Source organism: Anabas testudineus, chromosome 4, assembly GCF_900324465.2.
Source record: "Anabas testudineus chromosome 4, fAnaTes1.2, whole genome shotgun sequence".
Classification (NCBI taxonomy): domain Eukaryota; kingdom Metazoa; phylum Chordata; class Actinopteri; order Anabantiformes; family Anabantidae; genus Anabas; species Anabas testudineus.
In genome coordinates, this window is record NC_046613.1 from 25,556,710 (window position 1) to 25,578,940 (window position 22,231).

Genomic DNA, 22,231 nt, shown 5'->3' on the forward strand with positions numbered 1-22,231 from the left:
CCTTGGGTCCAGAGGACAGTCTGTCCAGCGTCTTCAGCCTTGAGCCCTGTCCGAGTCCATCAGTGCCATGGTGAGCGACAGGATGCTGCTCCTCGGCGCCTCCTGTTGGCTGCTGGTTGTTCTGACAAGCTGTGAGCAGCTGATAGAGAAGCGGTCACCGGAGGACGACGCCATTAAGACACAAGAGGAGAAAGAACTGGTGAGTTTTGAACTGACATCACCATTAATCTGTTTAAAGGCTCCTCTGTCCGATGGCGTTGGTTAGTTTAATTATTGAAACCACTCATTAGAGTCGTGTTTCTGCTGCCTAGAGCTTTGGACCGTGTGGATTTATATAGTCTAATATTCCCCATTTGGCTCTGCAGATTTTATTTTAAAGATGTTTCACATTCAGCTGATTTTGTCATGGGTTAGAGGTCAAGTGTGAGACAAAGTGCAGGAATTAGGGAGAAAGCAAATGAAACTTGAAATGATGCAGTTGTAGTTTTTCTGTTGTAACATTTGAGATTTGACGTTTTTCTGCAGATTGAAGCACTGCAGGAGGTTCTGGAGAAGTTAAAGAGCAAACAGCTGCCGTCATCAGAAAAGAAGCTCGGCTGGCTTCCTTCAGTAAGAACAGAGTTGTTCATCTGATCACCTGAACAAATTAATGAAGGTTCATAGTGTTGGTACCTGTGCATCAGGTACTTAAGTTCTCTGTCCCAGCACAGTGGAGGTGAAGGAGTCAAACGTGAAACCTTCACCAGCATCTGCTGCTCTGCACGTTTCATCCTTTCACATCCAATTTCAGCTGCTGATCACTCTGCTTTTATTTCCCACTGATTTATCTTCATTTTTGTTAAAAACGGCAAATATCAAGTTTAGATTCCCGTCTGTAAATTTAGTTATATTGGAGTGGTCCTTTTCTCTGTCAGTGTGATGCAGGTGAGCAGTGTGCGCTACGGAAAGGTGCGAGGATTGGGAAGCTGTGTGGATGTCCCAGAGGAACCATCTGTAACTTCAGCGTCCTTAAATGTCTGTAGAGACGAGAGTCGCAAAATAAAGGCACGTTTTTAAAAACTCCTCGTCATTTTTTTTTTTTTTTTATTCCTCTACAGTTAAAACTTCCTGCAGAATTTAAAATTACTTCTCCCTCTGCTGTGTCTGAGCGGAAGATTGTTCAAACAGAATCTGATAAATCCTGATGTTTTACTGTGGATAAAGCAGCAGTGAGGACATAGAGTTAAAGTCCGCTCCACCTTCACCTGCTGCTACATCACTGATATTTACACTTTTAATAATTATTATCCAGTAATATCGCATGTTCTGGGTGAGAAGCATAAACCTGAACGTGTGGAACTTATCTGAACCTGGCTCAGACGTTCATGTTACCAACAGCAGAGTTCATTAATCACGCTCTAATGCAGTACTGCTAGTAGATTCTGACCTGGGACCGTTATCATTCTTGTTGCAGCTGGTTGTACCTGCTTTTCACTGAGGGCGGGGACTCGGTTCAGTTTGATTCCGATTCTGGATTCTGGCGTGATGATTCAGGGTTGTGAATTAGGGTTAGGGTTAGACTTAAACAAATACTCTAAGTTTATTTTGAGGTACTTGTACTTTGTGTTGGACCTTTGAGTAAGTAGAACAACGACCTTGTTGTTTTAGAAATTCCTCATGTTTATTGCTCAGTGGAGACCCCCCCCCCACCCCACCTTAAACCAGCATCAGATAAAATTTAAAATGCTTCTCAGACTCGAGTTGTTCGTCTGCTGCACTGACAGAAGCAACAGTGGAAAAACTAAAGAGCAGGTTGCCTTTAATTGCACAAACACACACACACACACACACATTCTCACCAGCCTGTTCACACTGGACTGTAAAACCTGATCTGGACCAGTTCTGTGAATAGTTCTGTCCTTTGGTTTCCTGCCTGCTGAGCCTGATTGATCATTGATCATATATATAGCTAAAACTACTAGTATAAGTTCAGGTAGTTGCAGTCGTACACCTGGGGCGGACCTGCTGTTTTAAAACAGATACTGAGCACATTTTATTTCCATATCTTGAGGTCTGGTTATTACTATGATGCCAAAATGTAACTTTCAGTTTGACCACAGTTTTGTGATAATGTGTCTGTTTTTTCTCCGTTTCCAGATTCAGATCAGATTAAACTGTCTGGTGTAAATCAGCTTTCTTTGGACAAAATAAGTTGCTTTTTCATGTGAAGCTTCATTTTTTATTTCCCAAATCCTCCATCAGCATTTAGATTTTCCTGTTCCTGAACACAAAAAAGTTGTCTACTGATGGTGAGTATCACCTGGTACTAGTGAAGCATTAATCTGGACGCTGTAGAGACGGCAGCTTCTCTGTTTAACTCCTGATTAAAGTACTGAGTGGTACTTCTTTCCATCATAAACAATCTTTGGCTGAGAACAGACTCTCAGAAAGCAGGATCAGGATGAGAACCACAAAGGGGTGAGGGAATCGACTGGACCTTAAAACAGCTTGAAGTCGATCTAGATGTTGATGCAGGATTTGGGAGGTGTTCATCTTAAACTAAAACATTAAAAACCAGCAGTAAAGCCTGATGAAAACAGTGGTGAGTGTCTAACGGTCAGTGAACATCTCAGCTGTCGGAGTTAAAGCGAAGTCTGTGTCCATTCATACGTCAGCACGTCCATGTCGATCTGTTGTCTGCAGCGTAGACAGGAAGTTTGTACAGCAGTCATTAGTCCGCCCAGGCTCCGCCGTCGTCCTGAGCCACAGTGCTCGCTGTTGAATTGGTCATCCACTGTGCTGAATCCTGAAAACACAAATCACAAGCAGTGTTTTTATTCGTCATCTAATACATGTCCACGCAGACTCCCTCTAGTTCATGGAGTGTATTGCATCACTTCTTACTGTTAGTACTCGTCATGATGTGGAGCTGATGGAACAAAAACGTACAAAAATGTGGACCTCCACCTAATACGAGGCTTCAGCGCTCTCTCTTCTCTCTCTCTCTCTCTCTCTCTCTCTCTCTCTCTCTCTCTCTCTCTCTCTCTCTCTCTCTCTCTCTCTCTCTCTCTCTCTCTCTCTCTCTCTAGGAAATAGTAAAAAAAAAAAAAGCCCTGTTCTTAAAGTCTCTCCCAGCTCCTCTCCTTCAGCTTCTCATCGCCACTCTGCTGCAGGAAACTGAATCTGTGACCAGAATTCTTTATGTTCATGTTGCACTCAACGCGCATCAACAAGTGTTTAAGTCCAAATTGAGTCTTGAATGTGCAAAACTAGCAAAAGCTCCTCTCAGTTCATCCATCAGTAATGCTCTGAACGTGCGTGTTATGTCAGTCAGACTTTATTATGAACATCACAGCTTAATCTGGTTCTGGTTCTGTTTAGTACCAGTGTAAAATGAACACTGGTTTCTGTGTGAAGAGGCCTTTAGTCAGTGCTCGTCCTTCACCACTTTTTTCTGATCCATGTTAAACACTCACCGTGAGTTTGTATATGTGAATCACATTCAGCCGGGCAGGTTGTTTCCCATCTACTTTAAGCTGATCTGTAACCAGCCGACATTGGAATCAAGTCAACATCTCGTCACCTCGATTGATCTGGATTCATCTTTAACATCAGAGCAACGTGTTAACTAAAGTGGAGGCTGCTGTAGAAGTGAGCAGCTGCAGCAGTTATGTCAGATAACTCTGACTTTAAAAACTACACAGCACAGTCACTGGCCACTTTATTAGGTACACCTGTACAATCTGAAAGAATCCAGTACAGCAGTGAATTCAAATTTCTCAGTGTTAAGTTAAAACTGTCAGAAAGGTGATAATTATTTAAATTGCAGTAGGCCTACATTACATTAAGAGCTGGGTCTAATGATGAAATGCAGATTGATGTGCAGCAGCTCTCACGTGTGAGTCATTGTCAGTGTGTTGGGACGGGTGGAGGCATCGGCGGTACTCACAGGTTATCAGATGCAGAGCGCTGCAGACGAGCAGTGTCAGCACCGGAATACCAGTGAGGGGCGAGGCGGCCGAGTTGTCGTCTTTGTCCTGCTGCGGCTGCTTCTGTTGCGGTGGTGGTGTCTGCTTAGCAACTGCAGAGTCAGATCTACACTTCTGACTGGAAACGCAGAAATAAAACAGTCAGCACGCTCTCTGAGAAACTAACGACTGACCTCGTTAAAAATGCACGAGGCTGCTCTCTGCTGGTACAGTGATGAACCGGCTGAAGGTCACTGTGTGACCTCAATCACAGCTGAGCTCAAGCTTTTTTTATTACATGTCATAGGACAGTGCTGTTTGTTCTGGGAAATATTCACATGAAATCCAAAGACAGTGATCAGTTCAGGTGTGTTCAGCAGGTAAATCATCACTTACAGCTGCTTCTTCTGGTACTCTAGCTCCGTCTTGCAAGCTTTTGTCTGACTCTCGGCTGCCGACTTCTGGCTCTCAGCAGCAGCGTTCAGGCTGAAGCAGGACTGGGTCTGATGGAAGGCCAGGGTCAGGTTCTGCTGCAAAGTCTCGATGTCATCTGAAAACATAACACACAGTGTTTTGTCCAGAGGAACAACCTGTCTGTCACTGCTTCATTTAGTTTCTGTTAACCTTGTTTATTCAACAGAAGCAGCGAAGGACACAGTTCACTGAGACACGTTTCATAGGAAGGAAACAGTACAGTCAGCGCGACACGCTGAACGTTGTATTAACTGTTATTCTAATAGAAAATGGTTAATTATATAGATTCAGAATCTGGTTCAGTTTAGAGCTGTAATCACTTTCAGTCCTGGTTGGGCAACAAAATGATTTCACTTATGAAAAATATTCCCACAGAGATGATGAACAGATGAGACATCTTCAGTTGATCAATGTTTCTGTTTCAATCATCCTGAGCTACAGAGCCAACACGTGTCAAACTAGAAACAGGTAAAAACAAGTCAACGTTACAGGTGAACCACCTGAGAAACTGTCAGCAGCCAGGCTCTGGACATCAGCCTCTGATGGAAATGTTAGCTACAGCTCCTGTCGCCTTTTCACTCGTTACCTCATACAGAGGCTTAAAAAGACATTTTATCGAGTAGAAACATTTTTAGACCCGTTCTTAGTGTTTAGAAGCAGAACTACCTGACTTCTGTGGGACTCAAATTAAAATGAGCATGAATGTGTTTCCGTATTAAACGTACACATTTAGAAAAGTGAGTTTTGCTGGTGTCACTCTGCCCTAGATGCTCCAGTTACAGTTGTTTCTGCATTTTACAAGGAAATCAGGACATTAATGTCTAAAAGGTTCAGCCCTAATGAGTATTTACTTCTTATCACTCCAAAGAAGTCAACTTAAGACTATGTCATGCAGCTGAAAATTGATGTGAGATTTCCTTACAAACAGCAGTTTGGCAAAATAAAGAATGAGCTTTCCTGGTGTTACAGAATTGTGTTTAGCTAACGACCATTTTCTATTGTTAAACAGTTGATGTAGTGATACTGTTGTCTGAAAGTTGTCCAACATAGCAACAGTAACTAAGGCGCTTGGGGGGGGGGGTTGGCGACATCCCATCAGGCCTGGGAGTACCTTCTGATCTGAGCCTGAAGTCTGAGAAGCTGGTGATGCCACGCCCTGCACAGTACTGGAAAGTGAGTCTCTGTAGAATTGTGCAGAAAATGAACAGAGTTTGGTTGAGGTCTGCAGCTGTATTAACTTATAAGGTAATGTTCAGTGTTATCACTGTTATGTGAGGAATGAGCTCAGCTGCCAACACTGATGTTTTCTGTACTCCAGCCTGTTTATGTGCTGGTTCTGGATCAGATTCTGATGCAGTTACTAATTATTAGAACCATGAGCTGTCAGCGGTCATTGTTCTTTATTTGTGCTGATTTGCCTTCTCTCAGCAGGATCATTGTCTTTACTGTAAGCTTTAAGTCTCACCTTCCTCAGTACTTTATTCCAATAGTATTCAAATAAAAACTAGCTTTAATCATTCTTATTTTTCACACTTCAGCGTTTTGTCTGCATTATTTCTGCCTTCTATAAAGATACTGTTGTTAGTAAAAAGAAAATTGAATCCTAGAATGTTTTTATGATGGCGTTTTAGAGGAAAGCTATAAAATGTCAGAACTACAGCTACACAACTGCAATTCAACTTAAAATATTCAGACTTCCTCTGAGATTCTGACATTATGATCACGATACTGTGATTCCTCCTCACAATGCTCCAAGTTTCTAACTGGACTGAATGATTCAAACTTTAATGTTCATCCAGTGTGTGATGAAGCATTTATCGTCTGTGTACTTGATAGAATGTTCTAGCAGCTCCCTGTTAATACAATGCTCCGCTCATATCTCCGTCACACAGGAACAACCCGTTTCCCTGCCACTGTTCACAGCACAAAGTTACCTTCATTAAAGGGTTTCTCCACTTCCTAACAGGCCACTGTTTGTACCTCTGTTGCTGCTGGAGACAATTATCAAAGGAAAATTCATTTCTCCCAATAACCGAGGGCCTACTTCATCGTACACTGCAAAAAGAAAACACCCCAACAGATCTCGCCATTGCACGTTGAAACATGTCAGACAAAGAAAATTACAGTTGATACCAAAAATATTGAAATTATATTGTCTTCATTGATTTATTATTTTGTCTACTTCTGAAGATATGATATTAACCTTCACCTTTATTATAAATAATGGACTGAATTATTTGGTTTCCCTTTCTTTAGTGCACATCAGCTAACATCTTAATACCAGATAAGGACTCCTAACTGTTCCCTCTGTTCACACAGGCCTTTGAAACCACCTCAACAGGTGGAGAAGAAGAATCTACCGTCCCGAGAAAAATGTGTTTAACGCTGAAGACAATGAAGCTTCAACCTTCCACATTAGTCACAGTGAGTAGATACCGTCCAGGGATCTGTTTTAACAGGAGGACCAGTTCAAATCCTGTTTCAGCCTGAAAAACTGTGGACGTGTCCTTTCACAGCTTTGATTTTAGCTTCAAGTGTGACGTGACACTAGCTGCTGGGGAGATGTTCACATGATGCGCGCTACGACCTAACCAGAGGGAGGGAGGCTTATCTTAGTGAAAGACTGAGCGTTACAAATACCAGGTCTATATCACTGAGGCAGAGATACACCAGCAGGACCGTTGGACTAGCTAGAGCTGGGTGTTCCTAATAAACTGACCACCTGACTGCAGCTGAAGGAAACGAGAGAAACTGCGACAGAGTCGTTACTACAGCACGAACACGGTAAAATGCCGGTTGTTGGAAGTTTCCAGGGACTGTTGGACCGTGTTGAGTTACTACAGCAAACCCCTGACGTCACTGCAGGGAAGCCCACATACCAAAGTCCTGACTGGGTCCTGCTGTTTGTGCTGAGCTGCTGCTGGTTACAAACATTTTCCTACTAACAACGGTGTGAAGAGCTGAAACCGTTAAGAAGGTACTTTTACTGCAGTACCTCACTTCTTCATTTCTTTTTACTGCACCATCAGCTAAATCTGTTTTTCTTTGTCTCCTTCATTCCTTTCCTCTTGACTTCTGTACCATTTTTCATTGGTTCTGTTTTATTCCTTTAATTCCTCCTATCCTTCCCTCCTCTCCTTTTTTGTTCCATTTCCTTTCCTTTTTTGCCTCCTCAGAGCTTATTTTATCTTTAAACATGAACAGGACCTTCGATTTTTACATCCTGCTTTCTTTGACACCTCTCCTTTTTCTTCTTCTTCTGTCTTTTTTCTTTCTTTCTTACGTCTTTTATTCTGTATGTTATTTGAAGAGCCTTTACTGAAGCCGACCCTTCTATTTGCCTCCTTCCTTTTTATTCTCTTTCTCTGGACTGACTTTTAACTCAGTTTAACTTTTATTTTTGGGTTTATTATCTGAGGTAGACGCTCCCTTAGTCCAATTTGTCTGTTTTTTGAACGGACCTATCGTGCGTGTCTATTTACTCTGACTCACGGGTTGTCATGGGAACGGGTGGAAAATGCAGCTAAGAATATACTGCGGTGGCTCCCAGAGAAAGTCTCACTCATGCCAGTGATGGAGATTTTCCTACAGACTGGTGAAGGTTACCTTCCCGCAGGCGAAGCTCGACCGTGAGGTTCCTCTGCGTGTGACGGAGCTGCTCGATGGTGTCCTGCAGGGCGCTGATGTTCCCCTTCAGGATGACCTGCAGCACAAAACAAACACACCCCAGAGAGGAAACACGTTAGTGAGAGGTCAGCAGGTTAAAAAGCATTTCACAGTTTTATCTCTTCATAGGAGGAAAATGTTGTAAACTTTAGTTTTACAATCATGTAAACTTCAGACTGACCGATGTAGAAATAACAGTTGGTCCATTATTCTCAAACGTGAACCTTTATAATCAGATAAAAAGAACAAACAGCTTCAGCCCGGTGTGTTTCTGAACATGAGGATGAGTAGCCGGCTGGAAGCTGGGCCGTGCCAGTCCAGACCACGTTGTGCCAGTCCAGGCCGAGTGCTGTCTGCCGTCAGGGCTGAGGTGGTGATTAAAAACAGGTCAACTTTGTCTGCTGAGAACGGCTTTTAGAAACATTCCTTTCATCAAACGCAGCTGCTATAGTTAGACCACCAGAGTCCAGCACTTAAAGGACCAGTCCAAATAAATGTCTTCACCTTGAAAAGGTTTTAATACAATAGCAACACTCAGTGCACACTGTGTACTCCTCCTGTTACACCAACAGGTAAAGAGTAGCACGGGTCAAAGGTACAGCAGCTTAGGGTTAGAGGGCGGTGTAACCTGTTAGGCACAGCTGTTGCCTACTGCCGTGAGCAGTCATAGGTCAGGACGCGATCAATCAGGATTCTACTTTAGCATATTTACCTGCACGATCAGAATTAGAGGCTCAGAATGAGTTTTGTTTTACTCTGAAATCATCAGGAAGTAATACACAGGAAACTGTGGCGACATAGTTAGTGTGAGGAGCTCTTCCTCTTCGGTTCAGTCCACAGTAGCTGTGTGAATTCAAACTACAGGAAGTAGTGACTCATCATGCAGCCGATGCATCTAGTTGTACACGGTACGGGCCGCTCGTTGTACTGAAAACAGCAAGAGGACACAACACTATTGTTAAACAGAGACTTTGCACATGCACAGAGAGCAGGGAATCAAACCAACTCCTGAAAGTGATGTGTCTGTACAAACTGCTTCTCTCGCCCGTCAGACTAAATCTTTACACTAATTAATATATATCATATCATTTATCTTATCATTTATTTTGTGACCGGTAGTTTTCATGTTGGCAACCACTGCTCGGAGCTGCTGGTGAGGCTGAAATGGTGCATTTATGTTAGGAGGCTGGTGCCGATCTGATACTGAAAATAGACTCTTTCAGTTGAACTGTCCAAACTGAACCCAGAGCAGCCCCACCCTCCTCACCAAAACACTAACAGCTTCCATCTGCCTTCAGAAAACCAAGTGGATCAACACATAACCGACAGAGGCCCAGATTCATCCTCACAAGCATCCAGAGTGGAATCTGCTGTGAATGCGTTACTGTTCGAGCTACATGACTTTCTTCATGTTTGTTTCTGTGTGAAAATGAGCACGCTCTCTGAGTGTTTACGCTGTGAAGAGACGTTTAGCAGTGTCGCTGCTTCCAACATTTCCAGCTTCTTGTTCTCAGAGTTGCTGGTGGAAAAAGTGAGTGTTTGCCCTCCTTCCCTCCTCCTCCTCCTCCTCCTCCTCAGCTTCACCTCTGCTCCACTCCTCCTTCCTCCTCTTCTGATTCCTTATTTTTTCCTCAGACTGACTTCTCCCCTCATGACTCTGACTAGTTCTGTCCTGTGAAAGCCTCTGTATTTAGACAAATAACTCTCACATCATTCCTGGGGATTGACGGTGAGCTTGAATGTTTCCTTTAACTATAATTACTACAAAACCCAGAGTTAACTGCAGACTCCAACACGGCGCTCACTTGAGTAAAGCACTCAGACCTTTTATGTAATTGCAGCAATACAATTAAAAGTGAAGCCTGCATTCAAAATACTAATGGTATTATCAGAAATATATGCTTCAAGTACAGAGAATAATTAGGTTCTGTAAAGACTACTTGGATGAATAGTGAACCGTTTTGTTTCAACCTAACAAGAAGGAAGTCCAGTTGCCACAACCCAACTTCCAGATAAGTTCACCTGGTTGAGATTCTTCATCGACATGAGGTTGTACTGTGCTGGAGAGGAATGTCACTTCACACTAGGACAGACCGAGGCATCTGTAAGCTCCTTTCCTTGTTTCTGTAGCCTTAGAAAGGTGCCATATGAATAACTTTGCCATGTTTAATATGAGAGACATGGAGTATTTTTAATGAAATATTGAAAGGACTGACTGTGAGAGGAACCACTAGACACTGTGTAGTACAGATTTAGAACCTTCCGCACAGTTAAAGTCCCTACGCTGGGTACCGCTCAGCTTCTGTCCATGTTTTTAAAGCTCTTCCCGGTCTTGTAGCAGTATGTTAAAGAGAGGTGGAAGTGACACCGTGGTGACTTCCTATCAGATAATCATCACACCTGCGTGCAGCCTGGTCAATAAGAGCTGAGCTGAAAAACTTCAAATGTGGATAAGTTGTTTGTAGTAAGTGAATCTGCAGACATAACTCATATTTTGCTGTGACATAATCTGCTGCAGATTCTCTGCGTAATGTCCTTTATAACAAAATAGGAAAGTACTACAGACACTTCCTGGCAGCTTCCTGTGTTCAGTTTGAGGCTGTTAAGAAAGTACATTGGTGTCATTTAACCCTTTCAGGTCATGATTTCAGTGTTTGAAAATGTTACAAAATACAAAATAGATGATTCTAATAAAGAGCAGCCGTGTCCTCCACCTGCTGGTATCATCTGATCTGCAGATGTTTTATCCTGCTTGTAACCTGTCACTGATGTACCAGTATCTCAGTGATGACAACAGAAATATGTTTCAGTCCCGTCCAGGTTTGAAGCTCTTTGTGCTCTCAGCTGTGAAACCTCTGAGCTGCATGTGGTATGTGCAGATATGTGTGATATTCTGAGGGAGTGGATTCACTTTGGTTTGGATGCAGGTTTTTGTGTTTTGAGGTTTTAAGTGGATCAGTTTGTACTACAGAAATACTGGTTTGTCTTTTTGCCATCAAAGCTCTTTGGACCGAGCAGTAATGTTCTGTGGTGTCAGCGCAGTGATACTGTGATTTAGTTATATTTCATTTTTTATTATATTAAGTGGCACCAGGAATTCTGCATTGATTTCCAGTATAAAAATCCTGATGAGAGTTCATAACAATGTTTTATAATAGTTATTGTACATCCAGCCTTTTTCCAACACTATGCTGTCTCACTCTGTCTGTGTTAATATCTCTGTTTATCCAATATTCTGTTTTCTAGTGGCCTTTAATGAGCCTTTGGTGTTTGTATGCTAAGCGCCACGATTGGACAGAAGAGGTGAGTTCATGTGTGTAATGACGTGAAGTTGTTACGCTGATTTAAGCGCCACACTTTCATTTTATGGGAACTGTTGTTTTTCACAAACTTCAAACTAAGACATTGATTAACTTTCAAAAACGTCTATAAGCTTATGTTGTAGTCATTGGTGATTAGTCTGTGAACACATTTCATTTTATCACAAAGAACAATGAAAGAGAAGTTTAATGTGGGATTCATTCCATTTTTGATGCTAATGGGACGGAGGCTGTGGCATAGTGATTATATTAGAGGCATCATGTCTTTCCCTCTCTATTAACAGTCCAGTTCAGCAGCCTCCACTGTGATCACACAGGTGAATCGCCGTGAAGTTGCTTTTGTTCTGTATAATTCACTATGCTTACATTAAATTTGATTGCTTGTGGTTATTTTACATCGTCTTTGTGCATTAGTCTTAAAATGTTTTTCTCTATTTCCGTCCGTCCAGTTCTCTGAACTGCATTAGCTACAGTCTGTGTGTGACGGCATGTTTTAACACTTGACCAGTATCTGGCCTTGGCGTATTGACGTTCATCTTGTTTTTCCCTGTAAACTAGACTATGACCAGAGTAATTTCCCACTTTCAGCCATCGATGGGTTTATATTGCAGCTCCCCAGTCAAAAAACTTCTTTGCTGAGAGAAGCCAGGGTTAGAAACATTAGTGAGTAATTCATTTTACTTTTATTTTACCAGTTTAATCTGCAGGTGATTTTGAAAAGTAATAAAACACCAAACATGTCATTTCAGCAGTTTTGTGCAGAGCTCAGCAACAACATCCACAAAACTTTACAAGCTCAAACAGTCGACAGAACGACTGCATCTTCAACTGTGAATGTGAAAATAAGATAACTAAGCAAAATCCAGACAGAAAGAAATGAACACCGCTTTTACCAGGAGCATCATATTTAACTTTCATATTCCTCCAGAGCATTTATTTAAAACAGAAAGGAGTCATTTCCTAGCTTTTACTTATTCTTCTATTAATTCTCATCTGGTTACAAGAAACGGACTCATTCTGGGACGCTCCTAATAATCACGGTCTGAATTGTGTTCTGATTCTAATGAAAGTGAATCATGAGCTAAATCGACAGTGACTGAACTAAATCAGGGAGATAAACGTCTGAACTCACATTCTCCTGCTGGCACTCCTCCAGCGAGGCGTTGGTGGCATTGAGGCGTCCATGCAGAAGCAGGATCTCAGTTTTCTGCAGGTCCACCTTCTCCCTCTCCTCCAACACCTTCTCCTCCAGTGCCTCCTTGTGCTTGCCCCACACCACCCTGCTCCCCTCCAGCTTCTCTGTCAGGTCCTGCAGCTCGGCGCGACACTGGGCGGAGGGCTTCAGGTCTGGAGACGTCGCCCACACCACAATGACGATGAGAGAGATGATGGACCAGAGCGCCAAGAGGGCAATCACCACGTTCTTTGCTGTCTGGGAGGACTTGGAGGAGGCCGCCATGGGGAGACACCTGAGGAGGAGGAGGACAGAGGTAAAGATGAAAAGAAGATCAACTGGGAACGGAGCAGCTGCTCTCAGTGACTCTCAGGTTGAAGTGAGCTGGACTTTCCCTTCTGGCTGAGCAGGAACACGGGGAGGGGCTCCCTCTGAGGGTGACAGGACAGCCACTCCTCCTGCCTCACCCTCACCCTCCTCCTCGTCCTCTACATGTCGGTGTTATCGTGCCTGGAGAGGACGCAGTGATCAAGAGAGCAGTCACAACAGCAGAGAGAAACACACACCCAGTTGACATGGAAAGTTTCATTTCTGTGTGAGGTGTGTGTGCAGAACACTGAAGCTTTCTGTTTCTGCTTCCCAGCCTCGCAGCCGTGAACCTGGACGACCTCTCTGAAAATATGTAGATCTTCTGGCAGCAGAACTCGAGTAACAACAGTTTCAAGCCAAGAAATCTAAGAAATGAAACTCAGACACAAACGGAACAAAAAGAAAAGAAAGTGTGTGTTTGTTCACTCGCTGTTTCCTGACCTGTAGCCAGATGTTGGCACACAGCTGGCAGCCAGCTACAGTCTCTGTGGCTCCTGGAAACAAACACCACCTCTATAAACAGTGGTGGAAAAGTAACTAAGGACATGTACTCAACTACAGTGGAGGTACTTTTCATTCAGTGGAAAATAAAAGTGCTTGTTATGCAGAATGATATTAAATTACTGGACTATAATCACTGATGCATTAACAGGACACATTCACAGTCTTTCAATGTGTGCTAACAAAACTGAGGTGCAGTAAAAGAAGCAGAGTGGGAATACATCAGCCATACTATGCAGGTTAGTGTATTTCATTGTAGTTGTACTTAAAAAAAAAAGGCCAAAACACAGCGATGTAGGAGAACGGACTGAGAGTCTGCTCTGTCTGAGACTTTCCTTATCTTTTCACTCTGCTTCCTGGATGCTATGATGCTAAACTGAAGCCCATAAACTGGCTTCTGTCAGTCACTATGTGAAACTGTGAAGCTTCTGGAGCCGGCGGAAGGACGAAGTGCTGCACAGTCACTGTGTTTCAGCCCTCACAGTGTCTGAGGTGCTGCGTAAAGTCGGGAATTGTCCAAAGATTATTTCAGTCAAGCCAAATAAAAATATTCTCTAAAATGTACAGAAACCTGGCCTCAGTTTCTCATGTCATGCTGCGTCAAACTTTTACTCCACTACATTCATCTGACAGCTGTAGTTACTTCACATAGTCTAATTAATAATACAAAATAGAATTAACTAAGTGGGATTATTACAGGTTAAGATCGGAGGGCTGATGATCTGTGGACAAAACCAAACCAATAGGAAACCTGGTTTCTATTTTCAGGGGAGGAGGTCCAGGATTCTCCCAGAGAACTGTGTGAATAAAGTCCAACTAAAACTAAAACACAGTCTAAAAAAGGGACGTTTCACCGTGTACGTCTTTAATTTAGTTCAGCTCTGTCACTGTCTGTGTCTCTCTCACAGCGCTGTTACTCATTTGCTGCATGGATACTTGCATTTTCCAGTAACCTGGTTACTTGAGTGAGTACTTAACCTGCACTGGTAACTGCAGGAGCTGATTCGTCTCATGACACACAGAAAAAATAGTTTTGCTGCTAACATCTGCTGGAAACATAAGAGAGATAAAGAAATTCCCACCCAGTCTGTTCTTAGAGGAGCGACGCTTTCAGCAGCCTCTGACCCCGCTTACATTTACAATTAGTCATTTAGCTGTCAAGTACAAAGCTACAAAGCAAATGCAGGGTAAGCTAGGGACCCCTACTCAAGGTAGGCCAGGATTCAAACCCCAGACTCCCAGATAGAGGGCGAAAATCTCACCTGAGAGGTGATGAACGGTACCATCCTGCTGTAGAGACATTCAGGAATTCTCAAGTTCAAAGTTATTTTTGTCAGATTTGTCCAATTGATTTCAGATGTTACTGTACAAGTGCAACACAGTGTTTCTATCTTTAAAGTTCCAGCAAATCAAACTATTCCCGTCCTCTCACTGTTCCATTTATTTGTGCAGCAGCTGAAGAGAGCTCAGCGACCTCTGTGTCACGCTGTCTTCATGCAACACAACACAGAAGCTCGCTGGTGCTGGAAAGAAAGAGCAGAACAAAGTGTATAAAACAATCAAATATTGTCAGGATATGTTTTTCACATTGATTACTGAGAGATGCTGATGAACTGTACTGAAGAGGAAGGAAACACATTCAACATGTCGGATCTCAGGGATACAGACTGTGTTACCGTGAGAATCACTGATTGGAACCTGGTTCCTATTCATTTGAATTTTACCTAAACTAATCCCACAGTGTGTTATGGTCCTAAACTCCCTGACAGTTCACCCGCTGACATCAGGATCCGCTGTGCTGGTTTCCAATAATGTGACAAAGTCTGAGTTTTGCAACACGAAGCAGTAAATCTGCAGAACTCTTTGCTCAAATCCACAGACTTTAGAGAAGTCATTTGAGGCTGCAGCCTGTCGAGAGACACTGCGGCGACACTGTGAGGCTGGAATGCTTTCTCACAGCCCTGCGTCATCACACTGATCTCAGAGCAGTGGTTCAGCTCCATACTGTGTCTGTGTCCACCACACAGCACACATTTACTGAAGTATTGCTCTTTCTGACATTTTACACCACGAAAGTTCAAATATTTTTTCTTTTAATTTATCTGACAGCTTCAGTTACTTTGCAGATTCAGCAAAATATTACAAAATGTAATATTTGATTAGATATTACATATTGTTGACATATTAGTGAAGGTTAAGATCCATAAAATGATGAAAAGCAAATAAACAAGGTACAAAACATATTAATGCATGATAAGCTACTAGTATCATATACTGTGTGCTATTCTAGTACTTTACTACTTTTTGCCGTTTGTATTTCTGCACAAACAAAGTGAAAAACATCAAGTCAGCACTTTGTTAACGAGGAGCTGCTGGGATTTAAAATGTCTCAGTTAGTGGTATGACATGTAAACAGTAATTATTAATATGAATAAACTAACTGGGAACATATTTTGGACGTCAGCCCTCGTCTTCATCTTCATCTTTTCGCAGCGTGCAGATAAACTGAAGCAGCTGCTGAATCACTGCTCACTCTGTCTAAATTCTGTCACTTTACTATTATTTATATGATCAATAAATCTGCTGATTATTTCTCCATTTATTATACATTTACAAAATCAAAGGTGACATTTTCACATATCATCTTTTTTGTCTGACCAACAGGAGCTGGACACAATAACAATAACTGAATGATCAATGTTTTTTAATTCCCAGGTGAACATATGGTGAAGTTTAGCTCAGCCCTCACGTTCGTCCTCACACTGTCGCTCTGCTGGTTTTAAAACAGCAGCAGCAGCAGTTTCCTCAGCCAGTTGATGATGGAGTGTGTGTTGATCAGGCTGATCCTCGTCTCTCTCAGCGGTGAGTCTCTTGCTGTTCATATGTTAACTGCTCTGAGTGACGTCCCAAACTTTAATGTGGGTATTAGAACAGGGTGAAGAGCCGTTTGTCGTTTTAGGCCAATTTGACGGGATTTTATGTTGAAAATCCTGTCAAATTAAGGCTTCCTGTCTGGGAGAGACTGAACCAAAACCATTAATTCAGATACAATGAAAAATATTATGTACAAAATTAAGATAAACTTCACATTCAAAATGTTCCTAAATACAGACAAACGGCTGATGTGGAAAATGGAAAAATAACCTTTTTTACATGTATCAATACAAACATTGGACTGAATCACAATAGAGACAGTAAAAGAAATAATGTTGTACAATTCAAATATTTTGAACACGTTGAAATGAGATAATGAGATAAAATGAAAAAATAAAATGAGATGAAATGAATTAATGAAGAAGAACTTTAGTTCACTTTAGTTCAGTTTAGTTTAGTTTAGTTTAGTTTAGTTCAGTTTACTTTAGTTTAGTTTAGTTTAGTTTAGTTTAGTTTAGTTTAGTTTAGTTTAGTTTAGTTTAGTTTAGTTTAGTTTAGTTCAGTTTAGTTTAGTTTAGTTTAGTTTAGTTTAGTTTAGTTTAGTTTAGTTTAGTTTACTTTAGTTTAGTTTAGTTCAGTTCAGTTTACTTTAGTTTAGTTTAGTTTAGTTTAGTTTAGTTCACTTTAGTTGAGTTGAGTTGAGTTTAGTTTAGTTTACTTTAGTTTAGTTTACTTTAGTTTAGTTTAGTTTAGTTTAGTTCACTTTAGTTTAGTTTAGTTTAGTTTAGTTCACTTTAGTTGAGTTGAGTTGAGTTTAGTTTAGTTTACTTTAGTTTAGTTTACTTTAGTTTAGTTTACTTTAGTTTAGTTTAGTTTAGTTTAGTTTAGTTTAGTTTAGTTTAGTTTAGTTTAGTTTAGTTTAGTTCACTTTAGTTGAGTTGAGTTGAGTTTAGTTTAGTTTACTTTAGTTTAGTTTACTTTAGTTTAGTTTACTTTAGTTTAGTTTAGTTTAGTTTAGTTTAGTTTACTTTAGTTTAGTTTAGTTTAGTTTAGTTCACTTTAGTTTAGTTTTGTTTAGTTTAGTTTAGTTTACTTTAGTTTAGTTTAGTTTAGTTCAGTTTAGTTTAGTTTAGTTTAGTTTAGTTTAGTTTAGTTTAGTTTAGTTTAGTTCACTTTAGTTTAGTTTAGTTTAGTTTAGTTCACTTTAGTTGAGTTGAGTTGAGTTTAGTTTAGTTTACTTTAGTTTAGTTCACTTTAGTTTAGTTTACTTTAGTTTAGTTTAGTTTAGTTTAGTTTAGTTTAGTTTAGTTTAGTTTAGTTTAGTTCACTTTAGTTGAGTTGAGTTGAGTTTAGTTTAGTTCACTTTAGTTTAGTTTACTTTAGTTCAGTTTACTTTAGTTTAGTTTAGTTTAGTTTGGTTTAGTTTAGTTTACTTTAGTTTACTTTAGTTTAGTTCACTTTAGTTTAGTTTACTTTAGTTTAGTTTAGGTTACTTTAGTTTAGTTTACTGTAGTTTAGTTCACTTTAGTTTACTTTAGTTTACATTAGTTTAGTTTAGTTTAGTTTACTTTAGTTTAGTTCACTTTAGTTTAGTTTACTTTAGTTTAGTTTAGTTTAGGTTACTTTAGTTTAGTTTACTGTAGTTTAGTTCACTTTAGTTTAGTTTACTGTAGTTTAGTTCACTTTAGTTTACTTTAGTTTAGTTTACTTTAGTTTAGTTTACTGTAGTTTAGTTCACTTTAGTTTAGTTTAGTTTAGTTTAGTTTAGTTTAGTTCAGTTTAATTTAGTTCACTTTAGTTGAGTTGAGTTTAGTTTAGTTCACTTTAGTTTAGTTTACTTTAGTTCAGTTTAGTTTAGTTCAGTTTAGTTTAGTTTACTTTAGTTCAGTTTACTCTAGTTGAGTTTAGTTCAGTTCAGTTCAGTTTAGTTTAGTTTAGTTTAGTTTAGTTCACTTTAGTTTACTTTACTTTAGTTTAGTTTACTTTAGTTTAGTTCACTTTAGTTTACTTTACTTTAGTTTAGTTTACTTTAGTTTAGTTCACTTTAGTTTACTTTAGTTTAGTTTACTTTAGTTTACTCTACTTTAGTTCACTTTAGTTGAGTTGAGTTGAGTTTAGTTTAGTTTACTTTAGTTTAGTTTAGTTTAGTTTAGTTTAGTTCACTTTAGTTTAGTTTAGTTTAGTTTAGTTTAGTTTACTTTAGTTTAGTTTAGTTTAGTTTAGTTTAGTTTAGTTTAGTTTAGTTTAGTTTAGTTTAGTTTAGTTCAGTTTACTTTAGTTTAGTTTAGTTTAGTTCAGTTTAGTTTAGTTTAGTTCAGTTCAGTTTAGTTTAGTTTAGTTTAGTTTACTTTACTTTAGTTTACTTTAGTTTAGTTTAGTTTAGTTTAGTTTAGTTTAGTTTAGTTCAGTTCAGTTCAGTTTACTTTAGTTTAGTTTAGTTCAGTTCAGTTCAGTTCAGTTTAGTTTAGTTTAGTTCAGTTTACTTTAGTTCACTTTAGTTGAGTTGAGTTGAGTTTAGTTTAGTTCACTTTAGTTTAGTTTACTTTAGTTTAGTTCACTTTAGTTAGTTTACTTTAGTTTAGTTCACTTTAGTTAGTTTACTTTAGTTTAGTTTAGTTTAGTTTACTTTAGTTTAGTTTAGGTTACTTTACTGTAGTTTAGTTCACTTTAGTTTACTTTAGTTTAGTTTAGTTTAGTTTAGTTCAGTTTAATTTAGTTCACTTTAGTTGAGTTGAGTTTAGTTTAGTTTAGTTCACTTTAGTTTAGTTCACTTTAGTTTAGTTTACTTTAGTTCAGTTTAGTTTAGTTTACTTTAGTTCAGTTTACTCTAGTTGAGTTTAGTTGAGTTTAGTTTAGTTGAGTTGAGTTGAGTTCAGTTCAGTTTAGTTTAGTTTAGTTTAGTTTAGTTCACTTTAGTTTAGTTTACTTTAGTTTAGTTTACTTTAGTTTAGTTTACTCTACTTTAGTTCACTTTAGTTGAGTTGAGTTTAGTTTAGTTTAGTTCACTTTAGTTTACTTTAGTTTACTTTAGTTTAGTTGAGTTGAGTTGAGTTTAGTTTAGTTTAGTTTAGTTTAAATTAGTTTAGTTTAGTTTAGTTTAGTTCAGTTCAGTTTACTTTAGTTCAGTTTAGTTCAGTTCAGTTCAGTTCACTTTAGTTTAGTTCAGTTTAATTTAGTTCACTTTAGTTGAGTTGAGTTTAGTTTACTTTAGTTTACTTTAGTTCACTTTAGTTTAGTTGAGTTTAGTTTAGTTTAGTTCACTTTAGTTTAGTTTACTTTAGTTTAGTTTACTTTAGTTTAGTTTACTTTAGTTTAGTTTAGTTCACTTTAGTTTAGTTTAGTTTAGTTTAGTTTAGTTTACTTTAGTTTAGTTTAGTTTAGTTTAGTTGAGTTTAGTTTAGTTTAGTTTAGTTTAGTTTAGTTTAGTTTAGTTTAGTTTAGTTTAGTTTACTTTAGTTTAGTTTAGTTTAGTTTAGTTTAGTTTAGTTTAGTTTAGTTTAGTTTAATTCAGTTCAGTTCAGTTTAGTTTAGTTTAGTTTAGTTTAGTTTAGTTTACTTTAGTTTAGTTTAGTTTACTTTAGTTTAGTTTAGTTTAGTTTAGTTTAGTTTAGTTTAGTTTAGTTTACTTTAGTTTAGTTTAGTTTAGTTTAGTTCAGTTCAGTTCAGTTTAGTTTAGTTTAGTTTAGTTCACTTTAGTTTAGTTCAGTTTACTTTAGTTTAGTTTAGTTTAGTTTAGTTTAGTTTAGTTTAGTTTAGTTTAGTTTAGTTTAGTTTAGTTTAGTTCACTTTAGTTTAGTTTAGTTTAGTTTAGTTTAGTTTACTTTACTTTACTTTAGTTTAGTTTAGTTTAGTTTAGTTCACTTTAGTTTAGTTTAGTTTAGTTTAGTTTAGTTTAGTTTAGTTTAGTTTAGTTTAGTTTAGTTTACTTTAGTTTAGTTTAGTTTAGTTTAGTTTAGTTTACTTTAGTTTAGTTTAGTTTAGTTTAGTTTACTTTAGTTTAGTTCAGTTTAGTTTAGTTCAGTTTAGTTTAGTTTAGTTTACTTTAGTTTAGTTTAGTTTACTTTAGTTTAGTTTAGTTTACTTTAGTTTAGTTTAGTTTAGTTTAGTTTACTTTAGTTTAGTTTAGTTTAGTTTACTTTAGTTTAGTTTAGTTTAGTTTAGTTTAGTTTAATTCAGTTCAGTTTAGTTTAGTTTAGTTTAGTTTAGTTTAGTTTAGTTTAGTTTAGTTTACTTTAGTTCACTATAGTTTACTTTAGTTTAGTTTAGTTCAGTTTAGTTTAGTTTAGTTTAGTTTAGTTTAGTTTAGTTTAGTTTAGTTTAGTTTACTTTAGTTTAGTTCAGTTTACTTTAGTTTAGTTTACTTTAGTTGAGTTGAGTTGAGTTGAGTTGAGTTTAGTTTAGTTTAGTTTAGTTTACTTTAGTTTAGTTTAGTTTAGTTTAGTTTAGTTTACTTTAGTTTAGTTTAGTTTACTTTAGTTCAGTTTACTTTAGTTGAGTTTACTTTAGTTTAGGTTAGTGTTACAGTTCCTCCCTCTGGCCCTGTCTTTTGGTTTGGTTTTGTTCGGTCTCACTCTCCTGCCACACACCCATATATGGACTTCCTCTTCCCCCCACCCTCCACAGTCTGGACTAATTATTGACTCATTTCACCTGCGCATCCCTTTGTTTTAAAAGCACCCCTCAGTTCTCTGCTCATTGCTGGTTTGTTGACTTTCACGCTCATTCATGACACTTATTCATTTATGCTGCACACTACTCCTCCACAATCTGGTCGGTCTGTTTGTTTGTTGGTTTGTCTGTGAGGCACTCTTCTGTTTTTGGTTTGTCGGTTTGATTTGTTCGGTCTGCGTTCATGCAGTGTTTTTCAGTTGATACTTTGTCCTGTTAGTTTTGTATGTTTTGTTCCTGTTTGCCTGCCTTGCGCAGTGATTTTGGTTTGTCACTTTGTACATTTAGTTTGTTGGTTTCATGTCCACATTAGTGCATGTTTATTAGTTGGTACTTTGTATGTTGTAGTTAGAGTTATGGTTTGAGTTTTACCTGTGATTCCACAGTGTTTTCTTTTGATACTTTGTTAGTGTTTGTTAGTTCCCTGTGTCCCCTGCCCTTTTTGTTAATAAATATATATTTTTGTTCTTACTCGTTCGTCCCGTCAGTCAGTTCGTAACAGTTTAGTTTAGTTCAGTTTAGTTTAGTTTAGTTTAGTTCAGTTCAGTTCAGTTTAGTTTAGTTTAGTTTAGTTTAGTTTAGTTTAGTTCAGTTCAGTTCAGTTTAGTTTAGTTTAGTTTAGTTTAGTTTAGTTTAGTTTAGTTTAGTTTAGTTTACTTTAGTTCACTATAGTTTACTTTAGTTTAGTTTAGTTCAGTTTAGTTTAATTCAGTTCAGTTCAGTTCAGTTCAGTTCAGTTTAGTTTAATTCAGTTCAGTTCAGTTTAGTTTAGTTCACTTTAGTTTAGTTCACTTTAGTTTAGTTTAGTTTACTTTACTTTACTTTAGTTTTCTTTAGTTTAGTTTACTTTAGTTCACTTTAGTTTACTTTAGTTCAGTTTAGTTTAGTTTAGTTCACTTTAGTTTAGTTTACTTTAGTTTAGTTTACTTTAGTTTAGTTTAGTTTAGTTTAGTTTAGTTTAGTTTAGTTTAGTTTAGTTTAGTTTAGTTCACTTTAGTTTAGTTCACTTTAGTTTAGTTTACTTTACTTTACTTTACTTTAGTTTACTTTAGTTTAGTTTACTTTAGTTCACTTTAGTTTAGTTTAGTTTAGTTTAGTTTAGTTTAGTTTAGTTGAGTTGAGTTTACTTTAGTTTAGTTTAGTTTAGTTTAGTTTAGTTTAGTTTAGTTTAGTTTAGTTTAGTTTAGTTTAGTTTAATTCAGTTCAGTTTAGTTTAGTTTAGTTTAGTTTAGTTTAAT

At 38.2% G+C, this 22,231-nt stretch overlaps 3 protein-coding genes across 3 annotated transcripts in view; 2 read left to right on the top strand and 1 right to left on the bottom strand.

Annotated features, from left to right (window-relative positions):
* The window catches only part of LOC113152948 (survival of motor neuron protein-like), a 36,424-nt gene that overhangs the window by 9,831 nt on the left and 4,362 nt on the right, over positions 1 to 22,231 (top strand). Inside the window, exons 10-11 of the transcript XR_003297943.1 lie at positions 6,741 to 7,398; positions 16,167 to 16,313. The gene's annotated coding sequence lies outside the window, so the exon portion shown is untranslated. The remainder of the gene's footprint in view (positions 1 to 6,740; positions 7,399 to 16,166; positions 16,314 to 22,231) is intronic.
* LOC113152950 (cocaine- and amphetamine-regulated transcript protein-like) lies at positions 37 to 2,289 on the top strand. Its single transcript, XM_026346488.1, has 3 exons — positions 37 to 199; positions 526 to 609; positions 915 to 2,289. The coding sequence occupies exons 1-3, from the start codon at positions 68 to 70 to the stop codon at positions 1,020 to 1,022; spliced, it is 324 nt and encodes a 107-aa protein (XP_026202273.1). The 5' UTR covers positions 37 to 67; the 3' UTR covers positions 1,023 to 2,289.
* si:ch211-1a19.3 lies at positions 1,782 to 13,257 on the bottom strand. The gene is made up of 5 exons (XM_026346487.1): positions 12,540 to 13,257; positions 8,028 to 8,124; positions 4,344 to 4,497; positions 3,929 to 4,086; positions 1,782 to 2,785 (listed from the first exon to the last, which is right to left on the bottom strand). Coding segments are annotated over exons 1-5 (738 nt in total). The 5' UTR covers positions 12,867 to 13,257; the 3' UTR covers positions 1,782 to 2,783.